This window comes from Urocampus carinirostris, chromosome 17, assembly GCF_059441175.1.
Source record: "Urocampus carinirostris isolate Australia breed hairy pipefish chromosome 17, RoL_Ucar_1.0, whole genome shotgun sequence".
NCBI classification, from domain to species: domain Eukaryota; kingdom Metazoa; phylum Chordata; class Actinopteri; order Syngnathiformes; family Syngnathidae; genus Urocampus; species Urocampus carinirostris.
In genome coordinates, this window is record NC_142365.1 from 1319547 (window position 1) to 1347546 (window position 28000).

A 28000-nucleotide genomic window follows, 5' to 3' on the forward strand; every position below is an offset into this window, starting at 1 on the left:
GCCGGTCCAAATTGTCCCTAGGTGGGAATGAGTGAGTGAATTGTCTGTCCCTGTGTGCCCTGAAACCAGTTGAGGGTGTCCCCTGCCCACTGCCCGAAGATAGCTGGGATGGGCTCCAGCACCCCCGTGACCCTACTGAGGATAAGCGGCGCAGATCATGCATGGATATATTATTAAACGTGCATTTTTGAGACTATACTATTAGAAGGGCAGCACTGCAGCTGGTTGGTTAGCACGCAGCCGTGTGGTGCAAAGGTTCAGGGTTCAAGTCCAGTTACTGCAACCTGTGCGGGGTTTGCATGTTCTCCCTGTTTCCTCCCACATTCCAAAAACATGCATAATAGGTTAATTGGCCGGTCGAAATTGTCCCTAGGTGTGAATGAGTGAGCGGATTGTCTGTCCCTGTGTGCCCTGAAACCAGTAAAGGATGTCCCCTGCCCACTGCCCGAAGATGGCTGGGATGGGCTCCAGCACCCCCGCGACCCTACTGAGGATAAGCGGTGCAGATTATGGGTGGGTGGATGTTTCCTCTTTTCATTTTACAACTCATCAAACCGAAAAGTAGTAGCGTTTCTCCCTTCTTCCTACAATTACATCGTCTAGAAAGCAATTGAGATTGGCCCTTGCACATGATTTGTGGTGGCGGACCATATTAAGTACCACGGTGACCAGATCTGGCCCTGGGACCTTGAGTTTGACACTTGGCAAATTCAATCGCACACATGATGGATGCAAGGAGCAGGCATCCAAATAGAGAAGAAAAAAAAGGCTAGAGAAGAAATGGGTGTCCTCGTGAGGCGCGGGGGTGGGCGAGGGCCCACTTGACCGCGAGTAACCCCGCCTGATTTACCGAAAATAACCCGGCCACTGCAGCAGCATCAGCACCGGGCCGCTGCGCAGGTGGGGCCGCTGGAGAGAAAGAGGGATCGTTGACGCACTTCCATAATAGAAATCGGGCGAATGTTTTGATGAGACTGGATTTTGCGCTCGTGCATTTTGGACGGATGGCATCAGGAACCTCGGTTCGGAACGAATGGCGTCGTTTTCCCGCAACAACGCCCTGCAAGCCCCTTTAGCAAACTGCACCCAGTGAGCGTCCGTCCGTCGAGCTACCGTTGCAGCAGCACTTGAGTTCCATCCGAGGAACCGTTCACGAAATCCCTCCCCCCCTCATCCTCCATCTCGGGAATCGGGATGAAGCGCGCACGGAGAAGCTGAAACGAAAAAAAACAGGGCCGTTATATTCATCTCGGGAGTTGCTTGTGCAGAGGATGCGGGATGACGGTGATGACTGTGATGACACCGTGATTGGGCAGCCGCACCCCGGGACTTCTTTTGGCGAGAAGCAGCCGACCACCTCGTGCGCAATCGGATTGTTGTCGTTTTCATTTGGAGCTGCGAGGCAACAGGATCACTTCTTAGCGTTTCTGATGTTTTTGGACCTGAAGGGATCTGCTGTGGACTGTTGCTATCCCGCCCCGGGAGGGAAAACAGGCGGCTCGCTTGTTCGTTTCGACATACGACATTAAGTAAGTGTGCGCGTGGGACGTGAAGGAATGTCTTTTGTGGGCTATATGCAAACAAGCATGATTAGTGAGCAACCTCAGTGGAAATGTTGAAATCTAAGTTTAAAATACACTTCTACTCTATAGCATATGAATAACCTAGATTTTATGTGGACAATATCTCTGTATTATTTGTAATTGCAACATCCTTTGCTGTCTGGAAATCCTGAAAGGGGGATCCTTTTCAAGGTTTCTTCATTTTCCTCACGTGGAGGTTTTTGAGTTTTTCCTTGCCCTCATGTTGGTTCCAGATCAGGGGATGGTGTCATAATAGTCTGTGCAATGACCTTTGCAGCCCCTTGAGACTATTTGTGATTAAGGGCCGAACAAATAAAAATGACTTGACTTGACAGTGTCCCGCATCTACCGGGCCACGGATCAGTACCGGGTCTTGGGTCATTTGGTACCGGGACGCACAAAAAGAAAAAAATGTAGTCGTATTTTGTGCTCGTTGCTTTCTATCATCCCCAAAACAACCCAAAGTTTGGGTGCACGTTCCAGACCCCTTCCCAGCCTACGTCATCACCGGATCAGCACAGGATGCGGGTGAATTGTTCACCCAAAACAGCAGCGCGAGTACGAGTTTGAATGGAGCGAGAGAAGATTTGGATGTTGAGCTGCGTTTTTGGAGTAGCATTTTAGAAAAACATCATGCCTGGCTGTAATGGGTACGGGAGCACAAGTTTCACTTTTAAGGAACACATTTTTTTCCACTAGTTGTTGTTGTTGAGTTGGACTTATTTGCCCAACAGTATATCAGTATATTACCGTATTTGAGCAACGATATTACTGACCACATTTCCACAACATTATTTGAATGCAACGTTAATCAAACACAGATCGTGGCAGTGAGAGCGTCAAATTTTAATCACTAGGGAAGACAGGGCCGCGGGTTCTGATTGGCTCCCTGTCACTATTTAAACCCACTGCTTTCTGTCCCCTGTTGTCAGTCCATCTGCAAATCTCTGAGTTTACACGGCGAGCTTTTTTTCGATCCTGACTCCTGCCTGTCCCGTTTTTCTCCGGCTACGACCCGTTTTGATTCTGACCACGTCTGCTCTCCCATCCCGACTTACAACCTGTTTTGATCCTGATCACGTCTGCTTTCCCGTTCCGGCTTACGACTCGTTTCCGACCCCGACCACGTCTTGCTCTCCCAGTCCCGGCTACCGACCAGTTTTCCGCCCCTGACACCGCCATCGCTCGCTATGGAAGATCCACTTCTACTACCTAATGCCTTTTCCTGTGTCATCGACGTCCCTAGTGGTCTAGTGATTGCAAAGTGGATTTAGGGTTATTATTATTGTTATTATTACTCATATTTTCATTGGGTTAGTCCGCGAGAAAATTGTCAGACATTAGACAGGTTTATAGTGCAGAAAAGATTGGGGACCCCTGTGGTAGAGCTTATTTCTGTCTCCTTTGGCGCCAACTGCCTCGGACTCTGATTGCCTCTCTGTCCCCATTTAAACCAACTCCTATCTGTCCCCTTTTGTCAGTCCATCTGCAAATCTCTGAGTTTACATGGCAAGCTTTTTTTCGATCCTGACTCCTGCCTGTCCCGTTTTTGTGCCCGTTTGTCTCTGGCTACGACCCGTTTTGACCCTGACCACGTCTGCTCTCCCGTCCCGACTTACGACACGTTTTCCATCCCAACCATGTCTACTCTTCCGTCCCGGCTTAGGAGCTGTTTTTCCGTCCCAGACACCGCCGTCGCTGGCCGCGGAAGTGGATCTTCCGCGTTCCGAGCGACCTGCTTCCCGCATCCAGCAATCGCTGGATCGTGGGTGCAACCCTTTCGTCATGTCCTGCACGGTTGTCATGGCGCCCAGCTGGCCCCGCCCCTCGACACCGGCTGAGACGCATTGGACTGATTGCTCTTGGAGTACTTAAGCGCGCTCCTTTGTACTGTGCCTGTCACGAAACGGACCAGGAAGCAGGAAGTCAGAACTCATTTGCGTAGCCGATCCGTCACTTTAATTGAGAAATAAAAGTTGTCCAACACACAAACGGACCAAAAACAAAACAAAATAGATTCAAAGGCAATCAAAATGACAAACAGGCATGAACAGGTCTTCAACAAGGTAAAGAAATGGTCTGGCCACGGGTAGTCCCAAAAGAAGAGTTTAAGTACTCCACAAACAATCAGTTCAATGCGTCTCAGCCGGTGTCAAGGGGCGGGGCTAGCTGGATGCCATGACAACCGTGCAGGACATGACAGTGCCTTGCTGGAACGTTTGTTAAACCTGGTTAAACTCCGTGAGACTTCTGTTAAATGCCTAGTTCTGTGAATCTGCCCGTATTTGATCCTGTTTTGTTTTTGGTCTGATCCGTTTGTTTGTTTTTGACAACTTTTCTTTTGTTTGGATTTCTAATCCACTCCGCGACCATCGATCCCCGGATCGAGTGTGCGCACCCTCCTCATCCTCCCCCCAATAAATTGTGAGTACGTCTATGCGAATGGGTCCTTTTTTCCTGTTTCCCGCTCTGCTTCTTGACACCTTTCTCTTCCTTCAATAAAACTTGAGAGGAACATACGCAATTGGGTTCTGTTTCCGTTCTGGTCCTGACAATTTCAGTCTCAGAACATTTCGATTCTTGTCTTCAACGGAGGAAAAAACATTTGCCGTATTTTCTGCACTATAAGGCGCACCTTCAATGAACGATATATTTTAAAACTTTTTCCATACATAAGGCGCACCGCATTATAAGGCGCTATGAGTGCATGCTGGTTTAAGATCAGGTAATTGTGCCATTTTGTAATTGCAATCCTGTGCAGTCCTTCGAGACATTTTTGTGATTAAGGGCGTCATAAATAAATGTGACTTGACTTGGCTACAGTAGAGGATGTAGTTACGTTATGCAACCGTTAGATGGTGCCGCGCTAAAGGGAATGTCAACAAAACAGTCAGATAGGTCAGTCAAACTTTATTAATAGATAACAAACAAGCTTTCCACAACTCCATTCACTCCCAAAATGAATGAACAGCTGTTTTATTATTTTCTCTGAGGTAAAGCAATTTCGTGACACATCTTTAACATGTTTGAACAACATCAAGGTACATCATTTTACTTTTCCTCCATTTAGTCAACACGCAAAAAAACGTCCGATACTGTTATGGTAAATGAAACGTTAGTGCAATTGCAATAGAGTGACACTCATAATGTGCAAAAACAACAAGTGCAAAAGAATAACAATAAAGCAATAACATAATAACTGTAAAATGTAAAACGTAAACACACACCAAGTAGGATCACCTCTGAATTCTTTAATGTTAAGTTCCCGTGCCAGCGCTGTTGCCTTCATTCGAATAGTGATTGTACTGACACTTGTACTTGCTGCTCTTTGTTCAACAACCCACTGTTCAAGTGTGTCCTCTAACTGTGGCCATCTCGCTTTTATTGCCACGGAAACTTTGTTTAGTCTATCTTACTTGGCGCAGCTTATCCTCATGCTTCCTCCACTTCCGCACCATCGATTCATTAATGTTAAACTCTCTCGCTGCTGCTCTATTTCCGTGTTCTACTGCGTGACCGATCGCCTTGAGTTTAAACTCTGCGTTGTAAGCGTGTCCCTTAATAGGAGCCATTTCAGGGTCTTTATAGAAACGCACAAATAAAAGAGAATCGTTGTTTAATATTTCCAAGTATGCACAGCGCACTTCTTCTACGCGAAAAATGGAGTCGGTGGCTGCTTCTCTTAGTTGCTATACCTTGCAATTCAATATTGATCCATATATAAGGCGCACCGGATTATAAGGCGCATAGTAAAAAAAATAAATCTGATTTTATGTGCGCCTTATAGTGCGGAAAATACGGTATTCAAAATGATAACACATTTTCCTGCCCTGCATTAAAGCTCCAAGATGTGATTGCGAGTGTCCCTGCCGGTGACTCCGGTTCAGGGACCGCTCCGCCCCTTGCCCTAAATCAGCTCCGGCTCACGCGCCAGGATAACCAGTTGTGAAAAAAAAAGAAAAATGACGGATAATGATTAATAGGCATATTTCATCCTTATGGGCCCCGTGTGCTCACGTGTCCGGGCGGTGGGCGCCACACACGATGATCCGACAGGCCTTCGTCTGAGTAAGAGGCCATTAAAGTCCGTTGCACGGGGCCCGCGCTAATGGAAATTCACTAATGGCAATGGTGATCAATAGAAGAGCCCCGGTCAAGGTCCTTCGTGCGGACATATTCCAGTGTGAGCTCCGCCCGAGACGAGACGGGGCGGAGTGTGCGTTTACTCCCTGCACTCAGATTCAGAGATTCAGATTCAGATCTGCTTTATTGTCATTCTTGTACACGTGGAAACAGAACAAAATGTCGATACATCCGACCCAATTTGGGGTGAAGTGCTGGTAAATGCTAGATAATGTTGCCATGGAAGCTAAGAAAAAGACTTAGACGATAGAATAAGTAATAGCAACAGTTATAAAAAATTGAAATTCGCTTACTTAATATGAAGTGTGCGCCGTAACCCGAGCCGTTTTGATGAGTGCCTCGGTCCAATCTTTTGAGATCTCTTCTTTTGCTTTGAACAGAGGCGTCTGCTGGGATCCTGTAATATTTCAATTTCCGATCGTTTTACGGATGTTTTTTCTCCGATTCTGGCTTACAAACGCACAACGTGACATTTTAGCATCGGACTAGCAGAAACGAAGGCTGGGTTTCTTCACAAGCGGAGTATTCTTTTGACTCCTGCGACAAATAGGTCTATTGCAAGGGTTAGGGTTATATTTACAGTTTTTTCTGTGGGTTTTTATCATAACAGGATTCCATGGCAAAGTCATGTATGCTGATAAACTGGACAGTACCACCAAGTTATTCAGTGCTGACTCTGCTTTGCGTACACAAAAGGCTTAAATCAAGGAAATTTAGGACGACGTCGAGAAAATTAGTTGGTATCAACTTTGTCTCCGAGGCCTATCTACTCGTGGAAATAGTCCTATATGGCTCTTGAGCCATAGGTTTCAGATTTTTGGATTCAGATTCAGATCTACTTTATTGTCATTCTTGTACACGTATATTCAGAACGAAATGTCAATACATCTGACCCGCACAGTTTCTTTGAATGTACAGATATAAATATGTAGTATTGAGTTGGAGTATTGAAATACTAATAATATACTCAATATTTATAGCTATGAGTATTATACAGTAGTGCAAAGAGTGCAAGAGGAGCAGCTCACCAGATGTGCAAAATGGGCAGTCAGGTAAACAAGTCACTATACAATAACAACACTGGAGTACGGTAGTGCAGAGTAGAACAGATGTGCAAAGGAGTGGCTAGGTGTAAGAGAACTGCCAGTAGTGCAATGACAAAAAAAACAAAAACAAAAAACAAAAAAAACAGAGGTACAGATTAGCAGCTGTGTAGGCTTGAAATGACAGACAAGTACAAGCCTACTTATGGTCGGGCATAAAAAAAAAATGTGATTGTATCATCGTTACCTAATTAGAGGTATGTTTTGTAAAAACAAGGATTAGTATTGAAGGATTTTATACATTGACTATAAAGGATTTTATATGATTGAATACAAGTTAGCGCGTGTGCGACACAGTTCTAAGGTCTTGGGAACCTCCTGTGTGGGTTCAAATCCAGCTACCGGACTTCCTGTGCGGAGTTTGTATGTTCTCCCCGTGCTTGCGTGGGTTTCCTCCGGGCACTCTGGTTTCTTCCCACATTCCAAAAACATGAATATCGGGTTAATTGGCCGGTCCAAATGGTCCCTAGGTGTGAATGAGCGAGTGAGTAATTGCTCCTGGGTGTGATTGAGCGAGTGAGTAATTGCCCCTGGGTGTGAATGAGCGAGTGAGTCGTCTGTCCCTGTGTGCCCTGCGATTGGCTGGCAGGCAGTTCAGGGTGTCCCTTGCCCACTGCCTGAAAATAGCTGGGATGGGCTCCAGCACCCCCGCGGCCCTACTGAGGATAAGCAGTGCAGGTAATGGATGGATGGATGGCATTAAAGAGGTTAACATCTCATGATTAAGATATTTTTGCAGGTGGTGGTGATTATCGATTTTCGTCCACAATGTCTACTTATCCGTAGTGCCATTATCCCTTCTCCTCTCGCAGCATGGCGGAGAGGACGGAGCAAGTCTCGGTCAGCATCCCCATGGAGGAGACCAAACTCCCCGGCGGAGCCCCTCCGGAGGCGCCCCTGCTCACCCACCTGAAGAAGGTGGAGAACCACATCACCGAGGCCCAGCGCTTCACACACCTCCCTCGACGCTCCGCCGTGGACCTGGAGTTCAACGAGTTGTCTTACACCATCCGCGAGGGCCCCTGGTGGAGGAGGCGAGGTACTACGCCGTCCCACCCGGAATGTTCCGCCGTAGTAAATAATTTACGCTCGCTGATGCTTACAGTATTTGCATCTGGTTTTCCTGCGCCGCGGGTGAGTCAGACGCCATTGATCGGCCGATGAAATATGAACGGCGCCGTTATTACGAGAGGTCATCGTGACTTACTGGCAAAGGGAGCCTCGTTGATCTTTTGTTGGTTTAACAAGGCGGGCCCGGGTGTGTTCATGTGCACTTAAGTATCGCTGGACGTGATTTATTTCAGGCGGCAAGAAGAACCGGGTTGGTATGTGTATTTATTAGGGGCGGAGCTTGGTAAAGTCGAGCGGTGCGGACAGGAAGTATTGAGAGAAAGTCAATACTGTTTTTCCTTGGCTCATCAGATCCGTCCTGCTCTTTCTGTATGCGTTTTTTGTCTTTTCTTCTGGCTCCTTAGCTCGGTGACACTTTCTCTTAATGAGGCTGTCTTGAAGAAAGATACAATCTTCCAAACAATATTCACCAGTCTTTTCCAGACTATAAAACCCACCCAGAACTCCTAAATGGTCCAGAATTGTGATTGTGCACAGGGTTTGCAGGCAGAACAACAAGCTAGCCCAGGGGTCAGCACCCCAAAATGTCAAAAGAGCCCTAAATTCTCTGGGTGATATTACATTTGTCAATGTTCACAGCAGTCACAGCATTTAGACGGACCGATAACGAACATTTCGGTCTTTTCAGAGTTAAGGCGCAAGAAGTTGAGTGCCATCCATTCTTTTCTCAGTGAGGCAGGCCTCCAAATTTCCACAGTTTTCCATCGGAAGAGACAGTTGAGGGTCATCTACGTAGCAATGGAAACTACTTGCGAATAATATCACCTCATGGAAGCATGTCAATGCTGAAAAGAAGGGGGCCAAGTACTGAACCCTGCGGAACACCGCAGGTCACACTAAAGGGCTCGGATGTCATTTCGCCCTATTTAACACAGTGCGTCCTATCTGAGTGGTAGGAACTGAACCATAAGAGGACGGTTCCTGAGAGACCGATCCATTTTTCCAACCGTTCTAGTAAGATTTTATGGTCCACAGTGTCAAAGGCAGCACTATGGTCCAGCAGCAGCAAGAGTGATGAAGCGCCGGAGTCCATTGCCAGTAGAAGATCATTGGTTACCTTAATCAGGGCTGTCTCAGTAGAGTGGTTAGCCCTGAATCCCGATTGCATTGATTCAAAAAGATTGTGCGGTCCCTTCTCAAGGTTTCTTCATTTTCTTCAGGTTGAGGTTTTTGAGTTTTTCCTTGCCCTCGTGTAGGTTTTAGATCAGGGGATGCTGTCATAATAGTCTGTGGTCTGTGCAGCCCTTTGAGATTCCTCGTGCTTAAGGGCGTCCCAAACAAACATGACTTGACATATTGGACCAAAAAAACAAAAAAACAAATTTTTCAGGAGCCGCAAAAATGAAAAGCCTTATATAAGCCTTATAGTGAACGCAGCACATACTGTATGTATCTATATAAGCCTATTATCAAAGTGACAAAGATGGATGCAACCAATGTTCCCTGTAATTTTGCAGGAGTCTGAGCGTTCTCACAAGGTTGGTAAGCAACGCTTGAAACAACAGTGAGCAACGGCAATCCCAAGTGTGGCAAGATAATTGATTATCAAACATGTCCAAAACTTGACATCACGTTACATTTTGCTGAGTTTCTGGCAATGTAAAATTATTTTTCACTTTTGAATGAACTGACTCATGTACGATTGCCTACAAACGTCATTTGTTTTTACAATTCTTTCACAAGATTTTCATTTCTTTTTTTTCCTGGTATCTTTAGTCGCATAATACTAACATTTTGGGGGGCTTATTGAGTCGGTTGCACGATACACAACTGTATTTAATCACATTTTTAAGTGGAAGTACAACGTTGGCAACAAGATTGGAAATTATTTGAATGCAACACAAACTTTTTTTTTCTTTTTCCCTGGTTTTTTTCTTTTTTTTTTTAATTCCTTTTAAAAAAAATCTCATTGTGTTTATTTATTCTTAGCTTTTACTTTTTCTTTTTGTTCTCTATTTACTTTTTTTTCCCTTTGTTTGTTTCTTTTCTTTTTTTCTGGCTTTTTCTAAATTTTTCCTTCTTTTTTTCTCTTCCTTTTGTTTATTTTTTCTCAGCTTTTCACTACTTTTCCATTTTGGTATTTTTTTTCTTTTTTGTTCTATTCCCCCCTTCCTTTAAGTCATTTTTTTGCACAATTTTACATAATATTTGGTCGTGTAGGGATTAAAGAAGCAAAAACAACCTGAAGAGCCGTTTGGGGCCCGAAAGAGTCGGTTCTCTTTAGTGAGCCGAGCCGAAGAAGCCGGTTCTCAAAAAACTCTAACGACTTTACTCAACTTCGTTCGACTTCGAGATTGACTTCCAAATACCGCATTTAGGACACAACGTCAGGGGAACCCGTGTATTTTGACCTTCATGCACTGTAAGTTTGACTTAATTCACTTCTTAATGAGCAATTTGGAGCCCTGATTTTTGTGCGCTGGCTAGATTTTCTTGCGCGCAGCTTAGAGGGAACATTGGACACCACTCTTATTTCCTGTGCGTGGGTCCGTTTTTGACATCAAGTTGCTCTTCCTGACATCTGGCTGAGTGAGACACGATGTCCCTGCAGTGTCATACTGATAAAAATCATGATCGTGCGCGAGAAACAGCTCTTGTCTGGATCATCAGTATGCAGCTCCCGCAACAAGGAGAAACCTTTCCTTCGCGACGGGGATCGAGTAAACCACCGAGACTGTCCATTGCGGCTTCATTTTCCAGTAATTCGTGACGTCCTGTTTTTAGTTCCATTTTATAAATAAATTAAAATTGAACAACGCCAAGGCTATTAAAGGGGAATCGCATTCAAGTACAACTGACACAACCAGAACGGAATCAGGACCCAAATGCGTAGAGTTAAACACAAGTTTATTGATAGAAAGAGGAAGGTTTTCGTTGAACGCGGGAAGCAGGCCGCTCATGCAATCGGATCGGAATCTGAATACGGAAGTGTATCTTCCGTAGCGGGAGATGGCGGTGTCAAGGACGGAAAAAACAGGTCGATAGCCGGGACAGGAGAGCAAAAACGTGGTCGGGATCGAAAACCGGGTCGTAACCCGGGACGGGAGAGCAGACGTGGTCGGAATGAAAAACAGGTCGGAGCCGAAGACAAACATGGAGATCAGGAAAGGACGGGTGGAAAAACAGGTGCAAAAACAGGACAGGCAGGAGTCAGGGTCAAAATGCTTGCCTTGTAACAACAGAAGTTTGCTGACAACCGTAGAGTGACAGGACAGAGCTTAAAAGAAGACAGGGAACCAATCAGGTAGCCCGCAGCGGCTGGCGCCAAATGAGCGGAACCAAGTGATCCAAATCGGTAATCATGACACCAACAACTCTAAAAAAAAATTTTTTTTTTTGTCATCTTGGATTTATTACTGGGGCAGCACGACAGGGCAGTGGTTAGCAGGTGTGCACCACAGTTCCGAGGTCAGGAGGTCGAACCTTCCTGTGTGGAGTTTGCATGTTCTCCCCGTGCTTGCGTGGGTTTCCTCCGGCCACTCCGGTTTCCTCCCACATTCCAAAGACATGCATTTCAGGTGAATTGGCCGGTCCAAATCTTCCCTAGGTGTGAATGAGCAAGTGAATTGTCCGCCTCTGTGATTGGCTGGCAAGCAGTTGAGGGTGTCCCCTGCCCACTGCTTGAAGATAGCTGGGATGGGCTCCAGCACCCCTGCGACCCTACTGAGGATAAGCGGTGCAGACAATGGATGGATGGTTGGATCTATTACTGCGACCTTCCTAAAATATCATTGAATTAAATCAACGTTTTAAGTGTGTGATCATTGAAGCAACATAATCCGTTTTTCCTCTTGACCAGGTTACAAAGCCCTCCTCAAGTGCCTCTCCGGAAGATTCAATAGCCGGGAACTGATCGGTATCATGGGGCCCTCAGGGGCCGGCAAGTCCACCTTAATGAATATCCTGGCAGGCTACAGGTAAGCCCGTTCAACCGTCGACAGAACCTTGGGACCGAACGTTTCATTCGTACTTTGGATGCAGAGAGACCGGCATGAAAGGACAAATCCTGGTCAACGGACGCCCGAGAGACTTGCGGACGTTTCGAAAAATGTCTTGCTACATCATGCAGGACGACATGCTGCTGCCGCACCTGACCACCAGGGAGGCCATGATGGTGAGCTTATTCGAAACAGTTGAACATAGGATGGAAGTGGTGGAGAAAATTTGTCTTCTCTCCCTAATAGGTCTCTGCCAATCTGAAACTCAATGAGAGCATGCAGGTGAAAAAGGAACTGGTGAGTTAAGGCAATGTTTCTCAACGTTTTTTGAACCGAAGCAAACTTTTTTCATGAAAGAAAATCTCGAGGCACACGGTCCCTTGAAAATTTTGAAATATTGAACCCATTCAATTTTTTCTTTTAAGTTAAATTAGCTTGATGCCTAAATTGGCAGTTCAGTGGTACCTCTACTTACGGATATAATTTGTTCAGCTTTGTAACCTGAAACATTTGTAAGTAGAGAGGCCTTTTGAATGTAAATGCGCTAATCCGTTCCCAGCTCTGCAAAAGTATGATTTTCTTTCAAATAAATCCTAAAAGAGCATTAGAACATACCCAATGCTAAATCTATTGCACCCCGGTCATCCTAGAAGGGGGAGTACCACTCGTGAGGCCCCTTCTCAAGGTTTTTTATTTTCCTCATGCTGAGGTTTTGCGTTTTTCCTTGCAGGCATGTTGGTTTCAGATCAGTGAATGGTTTAATAATTGTAACATTTGCAGTACTTTGAGATCTTGTGATTATGGAGGTACAAAAAAATTTGAATTGTGACTTGACATGAAACAAATACATATTAAAATGAGATTACTACACAATAATCATAAAACAAGAGGCACATTAAAAAAAAAGAATAAAGGTAATAGGAAAAAATATTAATTGACCTTTTAACTGGCCTCCTTGTTTACTGGTTCCGGCAGTGTTTTTTGCCTCGAGTTTTTTGAAAAACTGATCAAATGACGTCTGCTTTGACTGTTTATTGCCAACCTGTCGAAAATGTGCAAAGCAGACATCAACGTAATAAGCAATAGCCCAAAATAGTGACCCGTTCTGGGTGATTCCTGTCCACAAATTCTGAGACTTCATGGATTTTTGCCATAGTTTCTTTCATTTAAGATGATGGAATGATACTACTACACAGTAGACTGTTCATAGAGCCGAATTGGAATGCTTTAAGTTAGATTTGAACAAGTATAATTTATCTCCTAAACATATGTACCGTAAATTCCGGACTATAGAGCGCACCTGATTATAAGCCGCACCCACCACATTTTAAGAGGCTAACCACTCTTGTACTTACACAAGCCGCACCTGTATATAAGCCGCTTGTGCCCACATTAAAACATGTAATACAATCGCGAAATTACCCCAAACCCGACTTTGAGTCCCGCAATTGTAACTGAATATGAAGCACACAGTCCAAAAACAACAGCCGGCAAATTGAACGTAAAATGATACCGGTACTTAAGATACGACGCAGATGTGCAGAGTCCGGGTCCCGTTGAAAATAATCCAAGGAAAAAAAATGTATATTTCCAAAGGTAAGGGTGGGAAAAATATATATCCACTATTGTCCGCTGCGTCCACAAACACGTCTCACCTTTACTCCACTTCCCTTCAGCCCCCGTTGTATTCGCCCCTTCTTTTTGATTCGCCTGTGGAAAACATATCAGAATAAGTATCTAAAATAAATACATTACAAAAATATACAGTTGCAAATACATATTATACATGGTTACACATATTTACAAAGAAAGACGGTACACCGAGAGAGTTTTCAAAGCTTTAATAATAATATTATAACTTTCATCCCAAACCGTGCCTGTGAAGGGTAGCAAAACGCTACTAGGAACACGCTCGCAACACAAAGAAACGGATCTGTTAAAAGAAAATACGGTACTTGCAAAAATCATGGAAAACCGTGCTCATCTTCTTCCTTATAATTGACGCCATTAAAGTCGTCTTCCCCAGTATAAGTAAGAGACTTTGTCAGATAGACGTCGTCCTACGCTCCTTTATTCAAAAACACGCTAACAACACACTCGCATATATTCCACCGGTCTAAATCTTACCTTATGTACTCCAGCGCCGCTGGCGGCTGTTAAGCCCTAAATCACTGAATAAGCCGCAGGGTTGAATGTTTGGGAAAGAAGTAGCGGCTTATAATCCGGAATTTATGATACTCAAGTAGTTCCATAACCCTGCAGGAAGAATCGGGCATTTGGGTTAGGGTTAGGGTTAGGGTTACTGCATTCTGAATTCATGACCTCCAGAAAAGTCATTTTAATGTGAGGCTTGCAATTTTACAGCTTCCATTTCCAGGTGGAGAAAAAAATCTTCGATGGGATTGAAGAATGGGGAGTATGGTGGGAGGAACTCCATTATCATTGGGTTGTGGGTTGAAAACCATTCCCTGATTATGTTGTGGCGTAATCTGACATTGTCCCAATCTATTACAAATGTTGTCAGGTTATCCCTAATCTGATCCCTCTCCTACTCAGGAAGGAGGACCCTGTAGAGAGTGTCTAGAAAATTGACAAGACGTTCCGTGTTGTAAGGCCCCATGATGAGAATAGGGGTGAAGAAACCATTGTGGGAGAAAGAGATTCACCTGGTAGCAAAATACCAATTCAAGACTGATTTTGAAAATACGTAATGAAATTTTTTTGAAAAGAGGACACATGTTGACATATTCTGTTAATGTTTTCAATCATTTTGCATTTAAAAGCAAATGAAATGAACTCATGACTCAATGTTGCGGGAGGTGAGACGATTCGATCATTCATTGTGACCAAGATGACAGAATCAGCTTTGTAGTTTTGAAAAAGTCCGAGCAGAGAAACGTACTAAAGTAATTGCGAAAAACTGTAAATACTGGATTGATGATAATGTCAGGACCAGAACAGACCCACTTGCGTTGTGTTTCTCACATGTTTTATTGGAAGAAAGGGAAAGGGTTGCCCCCACCATCCGGTGATTGCTGGACGAGGGAAGCAGGTCTCTCTGAAACTCGGATTGTGCTCTGAACGCGGAAGTGGATCTTCCGTGACGAGCGATGGCGGTGTCGGGGATGGAAAAACGGGTCAGTAACCGGAGCAGGAGAGCAAAAAATCGGAAGCGGGTCGCAAGCTGGAATAGGAGAGAAGACGTGGTCAGGGACGAAAAGAAGTCAAAAGCCGGGACGGGAGAGCAGACGTGGTCAGGATCAAAAACAGGTCAAAGCTGGGTAACAGACGAGAGCATTGAAAACAGGACAGGTAGGAGTCAGGGTCGAAAAAGGCTTGCCTAGTGTTAACTGAGGTTCGCAGACGGACTGACAAAAGGAGACGGACAGGACTGGGTACAAATACTGATCGGGTGCCATATCAGAGCCCGCAGCAGTTGGCGCCAAAGGAGCGGGCACAGCTTAGTCACATCAGTAATCATGACAGATGATAATTTATAAATATCTATTAGGTTATTTGTAAAAATACTACTACATATACAAATTTTCACCAATTGCTTATTTAATTTTGGCTTATTGTAAGACATTTTAAACCTTTTTATATTTCTCAATTTTTTGGTGAAACTATGTTAACTACCTCAAAAATTGTATCTGCTCTTGCAAAACTGAATGAGAGCATATCTCTTATTTTTTGTTTCAGGTGCACGAGATTCTGACCGCTCTGGGGCTTCTGGACTGTGCACCAACACGAACTAACTCCCTTTCGGGGGGCCAATGCAAAAGGTTGGCCATTGCCCTCGAGCTGGTCAACAACCCTCCAGTCATGTTCTTCGATGAGCCCACCAGGTGAACCGTCTCGTTTCTTCCAAACTCCGCACACTTTTATGCTCACGCCTCTGGCTTTTTTTGGGGGGGGTGCAGCGGGCTGGACAGTGCCTCGTGTTTCCAAGTGGTTTCCCTCATGAAGTCTCTGGCTCAGGGAGGACGGACCATCATATGTACAATTCATCAGCCGAGCGCCAAGCTCTTTGAGATGTTCGACAAAGTGAGATCTTTCTGTCTTTTTTTTGTATTGCCCCCTGTTTAACATTTCTTAAACTGAAATCTGACTCCGAAGACACTTCACGTGTCTTGTCTAAACCCTTACAGTTGGAGCATGCCCAAAAGTCGGAGAAATTATTGAGCCGAGTATAGTCCGCATATTAATTTATTAACCGAATCAAAGAGTTAAACACATCGGATCTTTCTTCCTTGCCAATTTACAATCGTGTGTAGAAAGACAACGGGGGCTTTCAGGTTGCCCACTTTTATGACTCATGGCGATGAAATGTTCACGCCCCAAGACTAAGCCGCTGGCTGATTGGTCCGTGCCGTGTTGACGCAAATTTCCCAATCGTCCTTTGAAGCTTGGGAGAAGGGTGGTACGTCATCACGCTCCGGACAAAATGGGGCACGACACACACATTCGAACCCCCCCAGGCGAAGTGACAAATCATTGTTATCTGCACAGACTGATACCAAAGAAAACATTTACGACAGCCTTCTCTCAGAGTTTGCCCTGAAACACTGAAGTCAGATTTTAGAACAAGTATATTTGACTTTATGTAAGATAAAACAGTGTATAAAATAGTATATAACTTCACCCCTTCAATCCTAAAATAAAGGCAAGTCATCTGAGCATGATAGGCCAATCATAGCAAGTGAATTTGCATTGTTTTTTGTTGAATTTGCAATTGTCCTCATTTGTTCATGAAATAGATATTCATATTCACATAAGACACCAAAGTAGGTATAAAAGGCCTGAGGAAGTTTTATAACCTCATTCATACTGGCAATAAGGATATTGCCTACAAACAGGCCCATTTACTGGTGCCAAATACCTTGAAGTAAGACTGGTTTTCGGCCCCCAGTAAGTTACTTTGGAATTAATACCCATAAAACAACAACAAAAAATCTGTTTCAAATATTATAGCAATAAAATAATATAAATAATAGAAAAATAGACCCATGTTTTTATGACTGTATTTTGAAATGTCCATAGTTTTTCGTTTTTTAAAACCATTTTCACTTGTTTTTCTCGTAAAATAAGGCACATGATTATATTTTCACTTAAAATCACATAGAAAAATACTCTAGACCAGGGGTCTGCTATATTGTCCCTGTGGAAAAGCCATAGTCATCTTAGAAGTGTATTTTGTGGTCATTGTCAGGCTTGAACATTGCCCTGCAACCCAGTTTCTGGAGGGAAAGGATCATTCACTGCTCCAATTTTTCATAGTACATCCTTTCGGTTCCCTTCATGAAATGCAACGCCCAACTCCAGTTGCACTCATGCAGCCCCAAACCATGACATTCCCAACACCATGCTTGACATTAGGTACTCCTTACCTGGTTGCTACACATATGCTTCACAACAACTGAAAAATAAATGATCTCATCAGACCAGACCAGTCCAGTAAGCCAGTACTTCTTTTTTTTTAATTGTGTCAAGCTACGTTGCTTAAGAGATGTTTTATTAAACAATATATGAAAATGTTTGTGACATACTATATATATATATATATATATATATATATATATATATATATATATATATATATATAATATATATAATATATTGCCAATAATATTTTGTGCAGTTAGCAACAAACAATTGACATATTAACCAGAAGAGTGAACATTAAACTCATAAGATCACACTGTATGTTTCCCAAAGGCAGAGCAGTTACCATATGCAGTATAATTTAATTGTAGACATCCATTTTCAATTATAGCCAAAGCGTTTTCCGGTATTTAAGGGGCAAATTTCTGGACAGTTTGGGTTTATGGGTGCACCTTGTTGCTAGCCTTATTGTCCAGATGGAAATAATTCTGTCAAAATAAAAATAAAACATTTATAATCTCTCCAGACCCTGAGCAGTGGGAATTTTGGTTCCATCTCACAAGTTTAAAATGATGGTTGGATTTTTTTTTTCTTGTAGTTATACATCCTGAGTCAAGGTCAATGCATCTACAAGGGTACAGTCCCTTACCTGATCCCTTATCTGAAGAACTTGGGCCTCCACTGCCCAACGTATCACAATCCTGCCGATTTCAGTGAGTTCAAGGACCATCTCGATGGTAAGAGCATCCGTGGAGGCCTCGCGTGATCTTTTCGGTTTTTCCGCCAGTCATCGAGGTGGCGTCAGGAGAATACGGGGACTTGAACCCGGTGCTGTTCGAGGCGGTCCAAGGTGGACTTTGCTCGGATGAGGGGAAGAAGAACTCTGCAGACAAAAGTGACTCCTCCTGTCCGTCTCAGTGCCACAGTGTGAGTTGCAAACAAGAGCATCTTCTACTTCATCTTTGTTTTCTTTTATCCTCACTGTAAAATGTGAAACTGGAGTGCCACGTCCAATTTCGCTGTCACAATATGTTCAACCCATTTTATATTCTATTCTATATTCTATTATATTATTTACAATGAAATGTCTTTTTTTTTAGGGATAATTAATTGCATGCATTTCTGATGTTTTTACTGTGTTCGTCTCTTCACAGGATACAGGAACACTTGAGAAACACAGTTTTGCAACCAGTACTTTCACACAATTCTGCATCCTCTTCAAAAGAACCTTCGTGATGATATGCAGGGACACGGTAAATCTCATTTCAAATTCTTCCAAGTGGGCAAAGCAAGAAAAATAATCATGAAGGATCTTAATAAATATCGGAAAAAAATACTATTCTTAACCCATTGACAGAAAAGGTAGCAAATTTGAGAAATATTAATGGACATTTTACTAAATTACTCACCCCTTTTTCATGAAACATTTAAATAGAAAAATGTCCATAAAGTATAAGCCAGAAAATGTATCCTCATTATTTTCCATAAATATATGAAATCTTACCATTTTTGTCATGAACCAGAACAGGATCAGGACCCAAACGCGTGACGTTTCTCATACACGCTTTTATTTTACGGGAAATGGGGAGTCATGCACGTTATTGTATTTGTATTGTATTTATTTATTCAGCCAGTATAAACCATAAACATGATACATACAAGAAATCATTTGACACGCAAACTCTCAATAATGATAATAGATTAAAAGAATTAAAAGAATAGATTAAAAAAGATATGGTAGTGTATAATACAAGGTAAATATATAGAATAGTTTAAAAATAAAGAATATGTAAAAAACAAGACTAGAGTAGAATAGGTCGAAGGAACGCCATTGGCATAATAATACTGAACATAAAAACCTAAATCAATTCCCGGTGAAAATGGTCTGTGTTGATTTTAATGAAAATGAAAGAGCTACCTTCTGACAATAACAACATACTTTAGCTAGCGGCATCCAACGGCTTTTACAACAAATACACGAAACCGCACACAATTAGCCGTGTTTAGGTGGTTCAAACGACCGCTCGCTTTTGGTATAATAAAGTCAAACTTGAGATGAAATGCGACAGAAGAGAATATACTTACGTCGCCGAGTTCCTCCATGATAAACAGCGCCACATAAGAAGGGGGTGAGGTGGGAGGAGTTAAAGGAGGGGGGGGGGGTGAGCGAAGCGGTAACTTACCATGACTAAGCATTGTGTCAGGGCCTCCCCCCCTCCCCTTCACAATAAGAGTGTCCACACCGTGTCCTCAGTTGACATAAGCTCGCGCTCAATGGCGTCAAGTCAATAAATGCTTTTATTGAGAAGGTAAGGAATATTTTTTAGACCCGTGAAGCTCTGAACCCGCAAAAGTGGATCCGCGAACTAGCGAGGTTCCACTGTATATATATAATGATGCTGCGGATCAAGTAAAAGCACATGCGACGGTTTCCTAGGTGCTGACCCACCTGCGAGTGATGTCCCATTTGTCGGTAGGCGTGCTCATCGGTCTACTTTATCTGAAAATCGGAAACGACGCCAGCAAAGTCTTCAACAACACGGGTTTCCTCTTCTTCTCCATGCTCTTTCTCATGTTTGCCGCCCTGATGCCCACCGTCCTCACCTGTAAGACGTCTCGCCGCCGCCTGGAAATTCCATTTGGCTTATTGATGTTTTGGCTTCCGCAGTTCCCATGGAAATGTCCGTCTTTATGAGGGAACATCTCAACTACTGGTACAGCCTGAAGGCCTACTACTTGGCAAAAACAATGGCCGACGTTCCCTTTCAGGTAATGTGGTGCAGAATCGGCATTTCGATCTGGTAGAAATAGGCAAGAATACTAACTTGTTACCTGATTTCCAGGTGATATGTCCCATTATGTACTGCAGTATTGTATACTGGATGACAGAACAGCCCCCGGAAGCTGCCCGCTACTTGCTCTTCATGGCTTTGTCCACATCCACAGCCCTGGTAGCCCAGTCTCTGGGACTCCTTATCGGTGCTGCCTCCACATCTCTGCAGGTCATTTCCGGAAATTTCCTGTCCCTCTTTGTATCGCCTTAGAACAGGGGTGTCAAACTCATTTGAAGTCGGGGGCCACACGATAGAACAAACATTCTGCCGGGGGCCGGACTAGCAGAGAAAGAAAAAGAGAGATAAAGAAATAAGAGAAGGAGGGAGGGAAAAGGAGAGAGGGCGGGACAAAGAAAGAAAAAGAGAGAGCGTGAGAAACAAAAGAGATAAAAAGAGAAGTCGTGAGAGAGGGGTAAAGAAAGGGAGAGGAAGAAAGAAATCCAAAGAGAAATAGAAAGACAGAAGGAGAGAAAAGAGAAAAAGCGCGAAGGGTAGGAAGAGAGAAAGAGAAAAGAGAGAAAAGGAAAAAGGGAAGTTAGAGCAAAAGAAGTTAAAATGACACAAAGAGAGAGAGACAAAGAGCAACAAAGGAAGAAAAAAAGAGAGACAGAGAGTGAAAGAGACAGAGAGTGGGAGAAAGGGGTGAGAGAGAGAGAGAGAGAGAGAGAGAGAGAGAGAGAGAGAGAGAGAGAGAGAGAGAGAGAGAGAGAGAGAGAGAGAGAGGAAGAAATAAATCCAAAGAGAAATAGAAAGAAAGAAGGAGAGAAAAGAGAAAGACAGAAGAAGAGAAAAGGAAAAAAGGAAGTTAAAGCAAAAGAAGTCAAAAAGACAGAGAGAGAGAGAAAGAGACAAAGAGCAACAAAGGAAGAGAAAAAGAGAGACACAGAGAGTGAAAGAGACAGAGAGTGGGAGAAAAAGGGTGGAAGAGAAAGAGAGAGAGAGAGAGAGAGAGAGAGAGAGAGAGAGAGAGAGAGAGAGAGAGAGAGAGAGAGAGAGAGAGAGAGAGAGAGAGAGAGAGAGAGAGAGAGAGAGATAAATAAATAAAAGTACAATGTCTTTGTTCGAGGCACCTGGCTTTGGCAACATCAAGTTGACATATTTCAACCTGCAGCTTGTTTTTCTCTTGCGTTTCTCTGAGTGTTGTCTCGCGGGCCGGATTCAATCCCTTAGCGGGCCTGATCTGGCCCGCGGGCCGCCTCTTTGACACCTGTGCACTAGAACATAGGTGTCAGACATGCGGCCTGGGAGACAACACTCAAAGAAGCGCAAGAGAAAAACGAGCTACAGGTTGAAATATGTCAACTTGATGTTGCCAAAGCCAGGTGCCTCGAACAAAGACACTGTACATGTATTTCTTTCTCTCTCTCTCTCTCTCTCTTTCTCTCTCTCTCTTTCTCTCTCTCTTTTTGTTAAAGTCAATCATTGTTAAGACTATTTGGTGGCCATATTTACCCAAATAAAATACATATAATGTTAATATATTACCCGTGATAGTAGGAGCAAGTACTCACACGAGGCTCTCATGATGGTTCCCAGAGGAAAAAGAGGCCGCCCCCAGGGGGGCGTGGTTTATTTCACGTCAGTGAAAACATTAAACACATAAACACGACTTCAAAATAAGAGAATATAAGATTGATAAACGTACAAGAGATGCAATTAGACTGATTATTGAAACGTTACTTCATGTGTGTGTGTGTGTGTGTGTGTGTGTGTGTGTGTGTACGAGAAACATTGTTTTTATATTTAGTAATATAAAAACAAGCTAATTACCTTGAGACAGAAATTCGAGATTTACATTGAAAACCTGACACTTTTCCAGCCCTTTTCTCCTACTCTGTCTCTGTCTCTTTCACTCTCTGTCTCTCTTTTTCTCTTCCTTTGTTGCTCTTTGTCTCTTTCTCTCTGTGTCTTTTTAACTTATTTTGCTCTACCTTTCTTTTTACCCTTTCTCTCTTTTCTCTTTCTCTCTTCCTACCCTTTGCACTTTCTTTTCTCCTTTCTCTGCTTCTGTCTTTCTATTTCTCTTTGGATTTCTTTCTTCCTCTCCCTTTCTGTTCACCCTCTCTCAGGACTTTTTATGTCTTTTATTTCTCACGCTCTCTTCCTCTGTCTCTTTTTCTTTCTTTGTCCCTCCCTCTTTCTCTTATTTCTTTATCTCTCTTTTTCTTTCTCTTGAATCTACTAGTCCGGCCCCCGACAGAATATTTGTTCTATCGTGTGGCCCCTGAGTTAAAATGAGTTTGACACCCCTGCCTTAGAATAAGGCAAGTTTGTCAAATTCATTTTCATTGAGGGCCACATTAGTGTAAAGGTTGTCGTCATAAGGTCTGATGAAGGTTACAAATGTAACTTAATGTAATTAGTGTGTAAAATAAATGTGCCCTGTGACTGGCTGGCAACCAGTTCATGTCATAATTACTGATTACCATGACCTGTGCCCGCTCATTTGGCGCCAGCTGCCGCGGGCTACCTGATTGGTTGACTTTTTTAAGGCCAGTCCTGTCACTCTCCGGTTGTCAGTCCGTCAGCGAACCTCTGTTGTTACAAGGCAAGCATTTTGACCCTGACTCCCGCCTGTCCCGTTTGTGCACCCGTTTTTCCACCAATGCGTTCCTGATCGCCCCAATTGTCTCCGGCTCAGACCTGTTTTTGATCCCAACCGCGTTTTTGCTCTCCTGTCCCGGCTGTCGACCTGTTTTTTTTCGTTCTCCACACCGCCATCTCCCGCTCCGGAAGATCCACTTCCTGCATCCAGCGAGCACCGGATCGCGGGCGCTGCCCTTCCTCTTTCTATCAATAAACTTGTGGTTAACGCTACGCATTTGGGTCCTGATTCGTGACAGTTCAGGGTGTCCCTTTGCCACTCGCCAAAGACAGCTGGGATAAGCTAGTTATCTCATATCAGAAAAACTGCCGGTTCACGCCGATATGTCAGGGCCAGAACGGAAACAGGACCCAATTGCGTTTTGTTTCTCGCAAGTTTTATTAGAGGAAAGGGTTGCACCCACGATCTGGTGTTGTCTGGACGTGGGAAGCAATTCGCTCTTGCACTCAGATGGTGCTCCGTAGCGAGCGATGGCGGTGTCGGGGACAGAAAAAAACGGGTCGGTAGCCGGGACTGGGAGAGCAAGGCGTGGTCGGTGTCGGAAGCGAGTCGTACGCCAGAACGGGAGAGTAGACGTAGTCGGGGACAAAAAGAGGTCGTAAGCCGAGACGGGAGAGCAGACGTGGTCGGGATCAAAACGGGTCGAAGCCGGAGACAGACTCTACTCCACTTCGTTCTACTTCGACTCGACTTCAAAATACCGCATTTAGGACACAACGTCAGGGGAACCCGTGTATTTTGACCTTCATGCACTGTAACTTTGACTTAAGTCGCTTCTTAATGAGTCATTTTGAGCCCTGATTTTTGTGCGCTGGCTCGATTTTCTTGTGCGCTGAGAATGGGCGAGCAGTGCGCAATTGCGCACGCGCGCAGCTTAGAGGGAACACTGCTCACGATCAGTGTTTGTCCCCAGTCCTGTCTGTCTCCTTTTGTCAGTCTGTCTGTGAACCTCAGTTAACACTAGGCAAGCCTTTTTCAACCCTTACTCCTACCTGTCCTGTTTTTTTTGCTCCCGTCTGTTCCCCGGCTTCGACCCGTTCTTGATTCTGACCCCGCCTGCTCTCCCGTCCCGGCTTCCGACCTCTTTTTGTCCCCCACCACGTCTTCTCTCCTATTCCGGCTTACGACTCACTTCCACGTTTTTGCTCTCCTGTTCCTGAACACTGCTCAAGACCAATGTCTAAGAAGCTGTGGATGCTACGTGTGTTTTTTTGCACAGGTAGCCACATTCGTAGGTCCGGTGACGGCCATTCCCGTGTTACTCTTCTCTGGCTTCTTTGTCAATTTTGACACCATTCCAAAATACTTGCAATGGAGCTCCTACGTGTCTTATGTCAGGTACGTACCATTTGATTTGGATCAAGTTCGGAGACTTCTGCTCACCTTTTGCAAATTGCAGGTACGGCTTCGAGGGAGTCATACTCTCCATATACGGGATGAACCGCACCGAGCTCGACTGTCCGGGCCTCGTGTGTAAATTCCAAAAACCGGAGGAGGTCCTGCAGCTACTGGACGTGGAGGACGCCAAGCTCTACGTGGACTTCATGGTGCTGGGGGTTTTCTTCCTGGTCCTCAGACTGGCCACTTACTTTGTGCTCCGGTACAAAGTCAAGTCCGAGCGTTGAGGGCAAGAAAGTCCCGGTTCTTCACTTTATTCTTCTTTATCCTGAGTTGTCCTCCGCCGAGGAATCCGTTTTCAGTCATCTTCACCGTACGTATAAGAAAGATACGGAGAGCATGTTGAACATAGGTAAGAATCTGGAAGGGATGCTTGTTCTCAAGGAAAGCGGCGCACCGAGTATTTTTTACCACCCGATACCGAGATTTTCATGGAACCCGTTTTGAGAAGAATACATTCCTGCAGTGACCGCAGAAAGTGCCAGACCTTTCGTCAGCTTATCCTTTCAATCCTAACTTTTTCGGGGATGCGATCGCCACACACCGACTGCCACCGAGTGACTTCCCCTACCCCTAGACCACGGGTGTCAAACAGGCGGCCCGCGGGCCAGATCAGGCCGGCTAAGGGATTGAATCCGGCCCGCGAGACAACACTCAGAGAAGCGCAAGAGAAAAACAAGCTGCAGGTTGATGTTGCCAAAGCCAGGTGCCTCGAACAAAGACACTGTACTTGTGTTTCTTTCTCTCTCTCTGTCTCTCTCTCTCTCTCTCTCCACCACTTTTCTCCCACTCTCTCTCTCTCTGTCTCTTTCACTATCTGTGTCTCTTTTTCTCCTTCTTTGTTGCTCTTTGTCTCTTTATCTCTCTGTGTCTTTTAACCTCTTTTGCTCTAACTTCCATTTTTCCTTTTCTCTCTTTTCTCTTTCTCTCTTCCTACCCTTTGCACTTTCTTTTCTCTTTTCTCTCACAACTTTTTATCTTTTGTTTCTCACACTCTCTCCCTCACTCTCTTTTTCTTTCTTAGTCCCACCCCCTCTCATTTTCCCTCCCTCTTTCTCTTTCTCTCTCTCTCTCTCTCTCTCTCTCTCTCTCTTTCTTCCACCCCTTTTCTCCCACTCTGTCTCTTTCTCTTTCACTCACTGTGTTTTTCTTTTTCTTTTCCTTTGTTGCTTTTTGTCTCTTTCTCTCTGTGTGTCTTTCAACCTCTTTAGCTCTAACTTCCTTTTTTCCTTTTCTTTCTTTCTCTCTTCCTACCCTTCGCGCTTTCTTTTCTCTTTTCTCTCCTTCTGTCTTTCTATTTCTTTTTGGATTTCTCTCTTCCTCTCCCTTTCTTTTCCCCTTCTCTCACGACTTTTTATCTTTTGTTTCTCACGCTCTCTCCCTCTCTCTCTTTTTCTTTCTTAGTCCTGCCCTTTCTCATTTTCCCTCCCTCTTTCTCTTATTTCTTCATCTCTTTTTCTTTCTCTTGAATCACCTAGTCCGGCCCCCGACAGAATGTTTGTTCTATCGTGTGGCCCCCGAGTTCAAATGAGTTTGACACCCCTACCCCCTAGACGGATCCTATTTGGCTTGTCACGAAAGATGAACAATCAGACGAAGCATAAGAGATTCGTGAAGATGTCATGAGTGAGTCTTGCTCATTTGCTGCCAAAACACTTCTTATTTCCATTCACGGAGACGTCCTTGGAGAACAACAGGCATGGCTGCTGCTTCCAGCCTGATGCAGAGGGCTATCCTATGAAAAGAACAAGCTACACTTTGGAAAAGTAGCCGAAAAAAACAAAATAAAAGACGCTCATTGAATCGCTTTTACTCGTTTGAAGCAATCCCTCCAAGTAATGGGACGATACTTTCGCCTTCCCCTTCCCCTTCCCCTTCCCGGATGAGCTCGGATGGAATTCCACCTTCCCGCTATCTTGTTTTCCCAAAACAATGCTCGATACTTGAAATGCTGGCTGGGCTGATTGTGTGCCTCTGAACTCGAATGATGCAAGCTTTGTCTGCTTTAGCGCTGGATGTTTGCGCACACAACTTGCAGTATATCGCATCCGTCTGTCTTTCTGTCTTATACACACACACACACACAAACTCACACTGCAAAAAATTACATTTATGGCAGAAAACCTTCCTCATTTAAGCAACATTTTTTATTTGACTAGATTTTAACGTAACCAGTGGAACCTCGGTCCTCGACCATAATCCGTTCCAGAACTGACAGATTAATTTGGGATATTAATCTCTGGCTGATATGAGAGTCAAGGAAGATGCAGGTTTGATATCAACAGGAGGGCCCCAGTAACCGCGGGGAGAAAAACGGACCCACTCCTTCGAATGACTCCTCTTTCTCTTCGTGGCCAAGTGACGCGATTGTTTATATTTAGAAGAAGTCAAGCAGTTGTAAAAACATACCATGATGAGTTTCCTGTACCCTTCAAAATAAAGACTGAAAGTATGCATGTTCTTAAACAAAATCATATGAAAGAGTAGAAATATAGAGAATAAGTCATAAAAATAGTATGAAATCAAGTATATTCCATCAGAGCCATTTGTAACGTGAGTAATTGAGAAAATTACAAATAACTACATGTAATATACCTTACAAGAATCCTGTTCGAAAACCCATTCGTTCGATCACCGAAATATTTTTTCCCATTAAAAATAATGTCAATCGTTTTAATCCGTTCCAACACCCTGAATGTTTACTTTGAATGTTTAACATAAACATCAAGCTAACCCAGGCTAATCGTACGTTCGCGTTATCGTCATCTTCCGTACGAAAGATGACGCTAACGTGAACGTGTAAAAATGAAAAAATCAGGTCGTTTACAAGTCATTTAGCCCCCGGGTCTCCACAACAAGTGGTGAGCGGTCCATTGGAAAGGGGGCTCCGTTCCAACACCCTAAATGTTGGGCTCTGTTCCAACACCCTGAATGTTTACCTTGAATGTTTAACGTTAACATAAAGCTAACCCGGGCTAATCGTACGTTCGCGTTATCGTAATCTTCCGTACGAAAGATTACGCTAACATGAATGTGTAAAAATAAAAAAAGGATAAAGAAAAGAATTATGAATAGGATTTCTTACCTTTGTGGTGGTCAGCAGAAGGCGCAAGCAAGATCAGACACTCGCACACCTCCTTGATATTTGGCTATTATTTCTTTCTTGAATGCAATAGTTGTACGCACTACTTTTCTTTTTTCACCTGTAGCAACTTTGCTGCTTGCACTGACTTTCTTGGGAGGCATAATAAGGGGCTAAAACACGAGTACGCCACTCAGCATGGCACCCAAGCGTACGCACTCACTTATTACCGGCATTCGAACCCCCATTTTTTGACCGAACAGCAAAGCAAGAATTTCTCCAAATTTTTGGTCCGACTCCGATTTGTTCGAACTGAGAGGCGTTCGAAAACCGAAGTTCCACTGTATCTCTATTAGAATGAAAAAATAAAGCTTTATATCATGTAGTACATGACACGGGACTTTTTAAAATGTACGTTTTTGTTCAAAAAATTAAATAAAATTTACTATTTTTTTTCTTAAATTATAAAACACAAATATTCTTGAAAAAGAAAATGATAGATAAACATCATACCAGGTATCAGCATCCTTGCATTTTAATTACATTTAAGTACCGGAATCGTCTGGCCTCAATGGCCATTTTTTTACTCAAGAACTGGACATTATAAGAATTATAAATTGCCATCTATTAAGAATAATATAAAGAACAGTTTATGTTTTGATTTAAAGGTTTTTGTCATGATTACCGATGTGAATCACGCGTGCCCGCTCCTTTGGCGCCAACGGCCTCGGACTCTGATTGGCTCCCTGTCCCTATTTGAACCCACTCCTATCTGTCAAATATGGTCAGTCCGTCTGCGAA

At 43.8% G+C, this 28000-nt stretch overlaps 1 protein-coding gene across 1 annotated transcript; it reads left to right on the top strand.

Moving 5' to 3' along the window:
- Window positions 1-714: 714 nt before the first annotated feature.
- On the top strand, window positions 715-28000 carry abcg4a (ATP binding cassette subfamily G member 4a). Its single transcript, XM_088321073.1, has 15 exons — window positions 715-1529; window positions 7642-7868; window positions 11760-11877; window positions 11942-12074; window positions 12145-12195; window positions 15598-15743; window positions 15819-15942; window positions 17879-17993; window positions 18068-18207; window positions 18435-18533; window positions 19718-19886; window positions 19949-20049; window positions 20124-20282; window positions 23939-24057; window positions 24119-28000. The coding sequence occupies exons 2-15, from the start codon at window positions 7643-7645 to the stop codon at window positions 24342-24344; spliced, it is 1926 nt and encodes a 641-aa protein (XP_088177199.1). The 5' UTR covers window positions 715-1529; window position 7642; the 3' UTR covers window positions 24345-28000.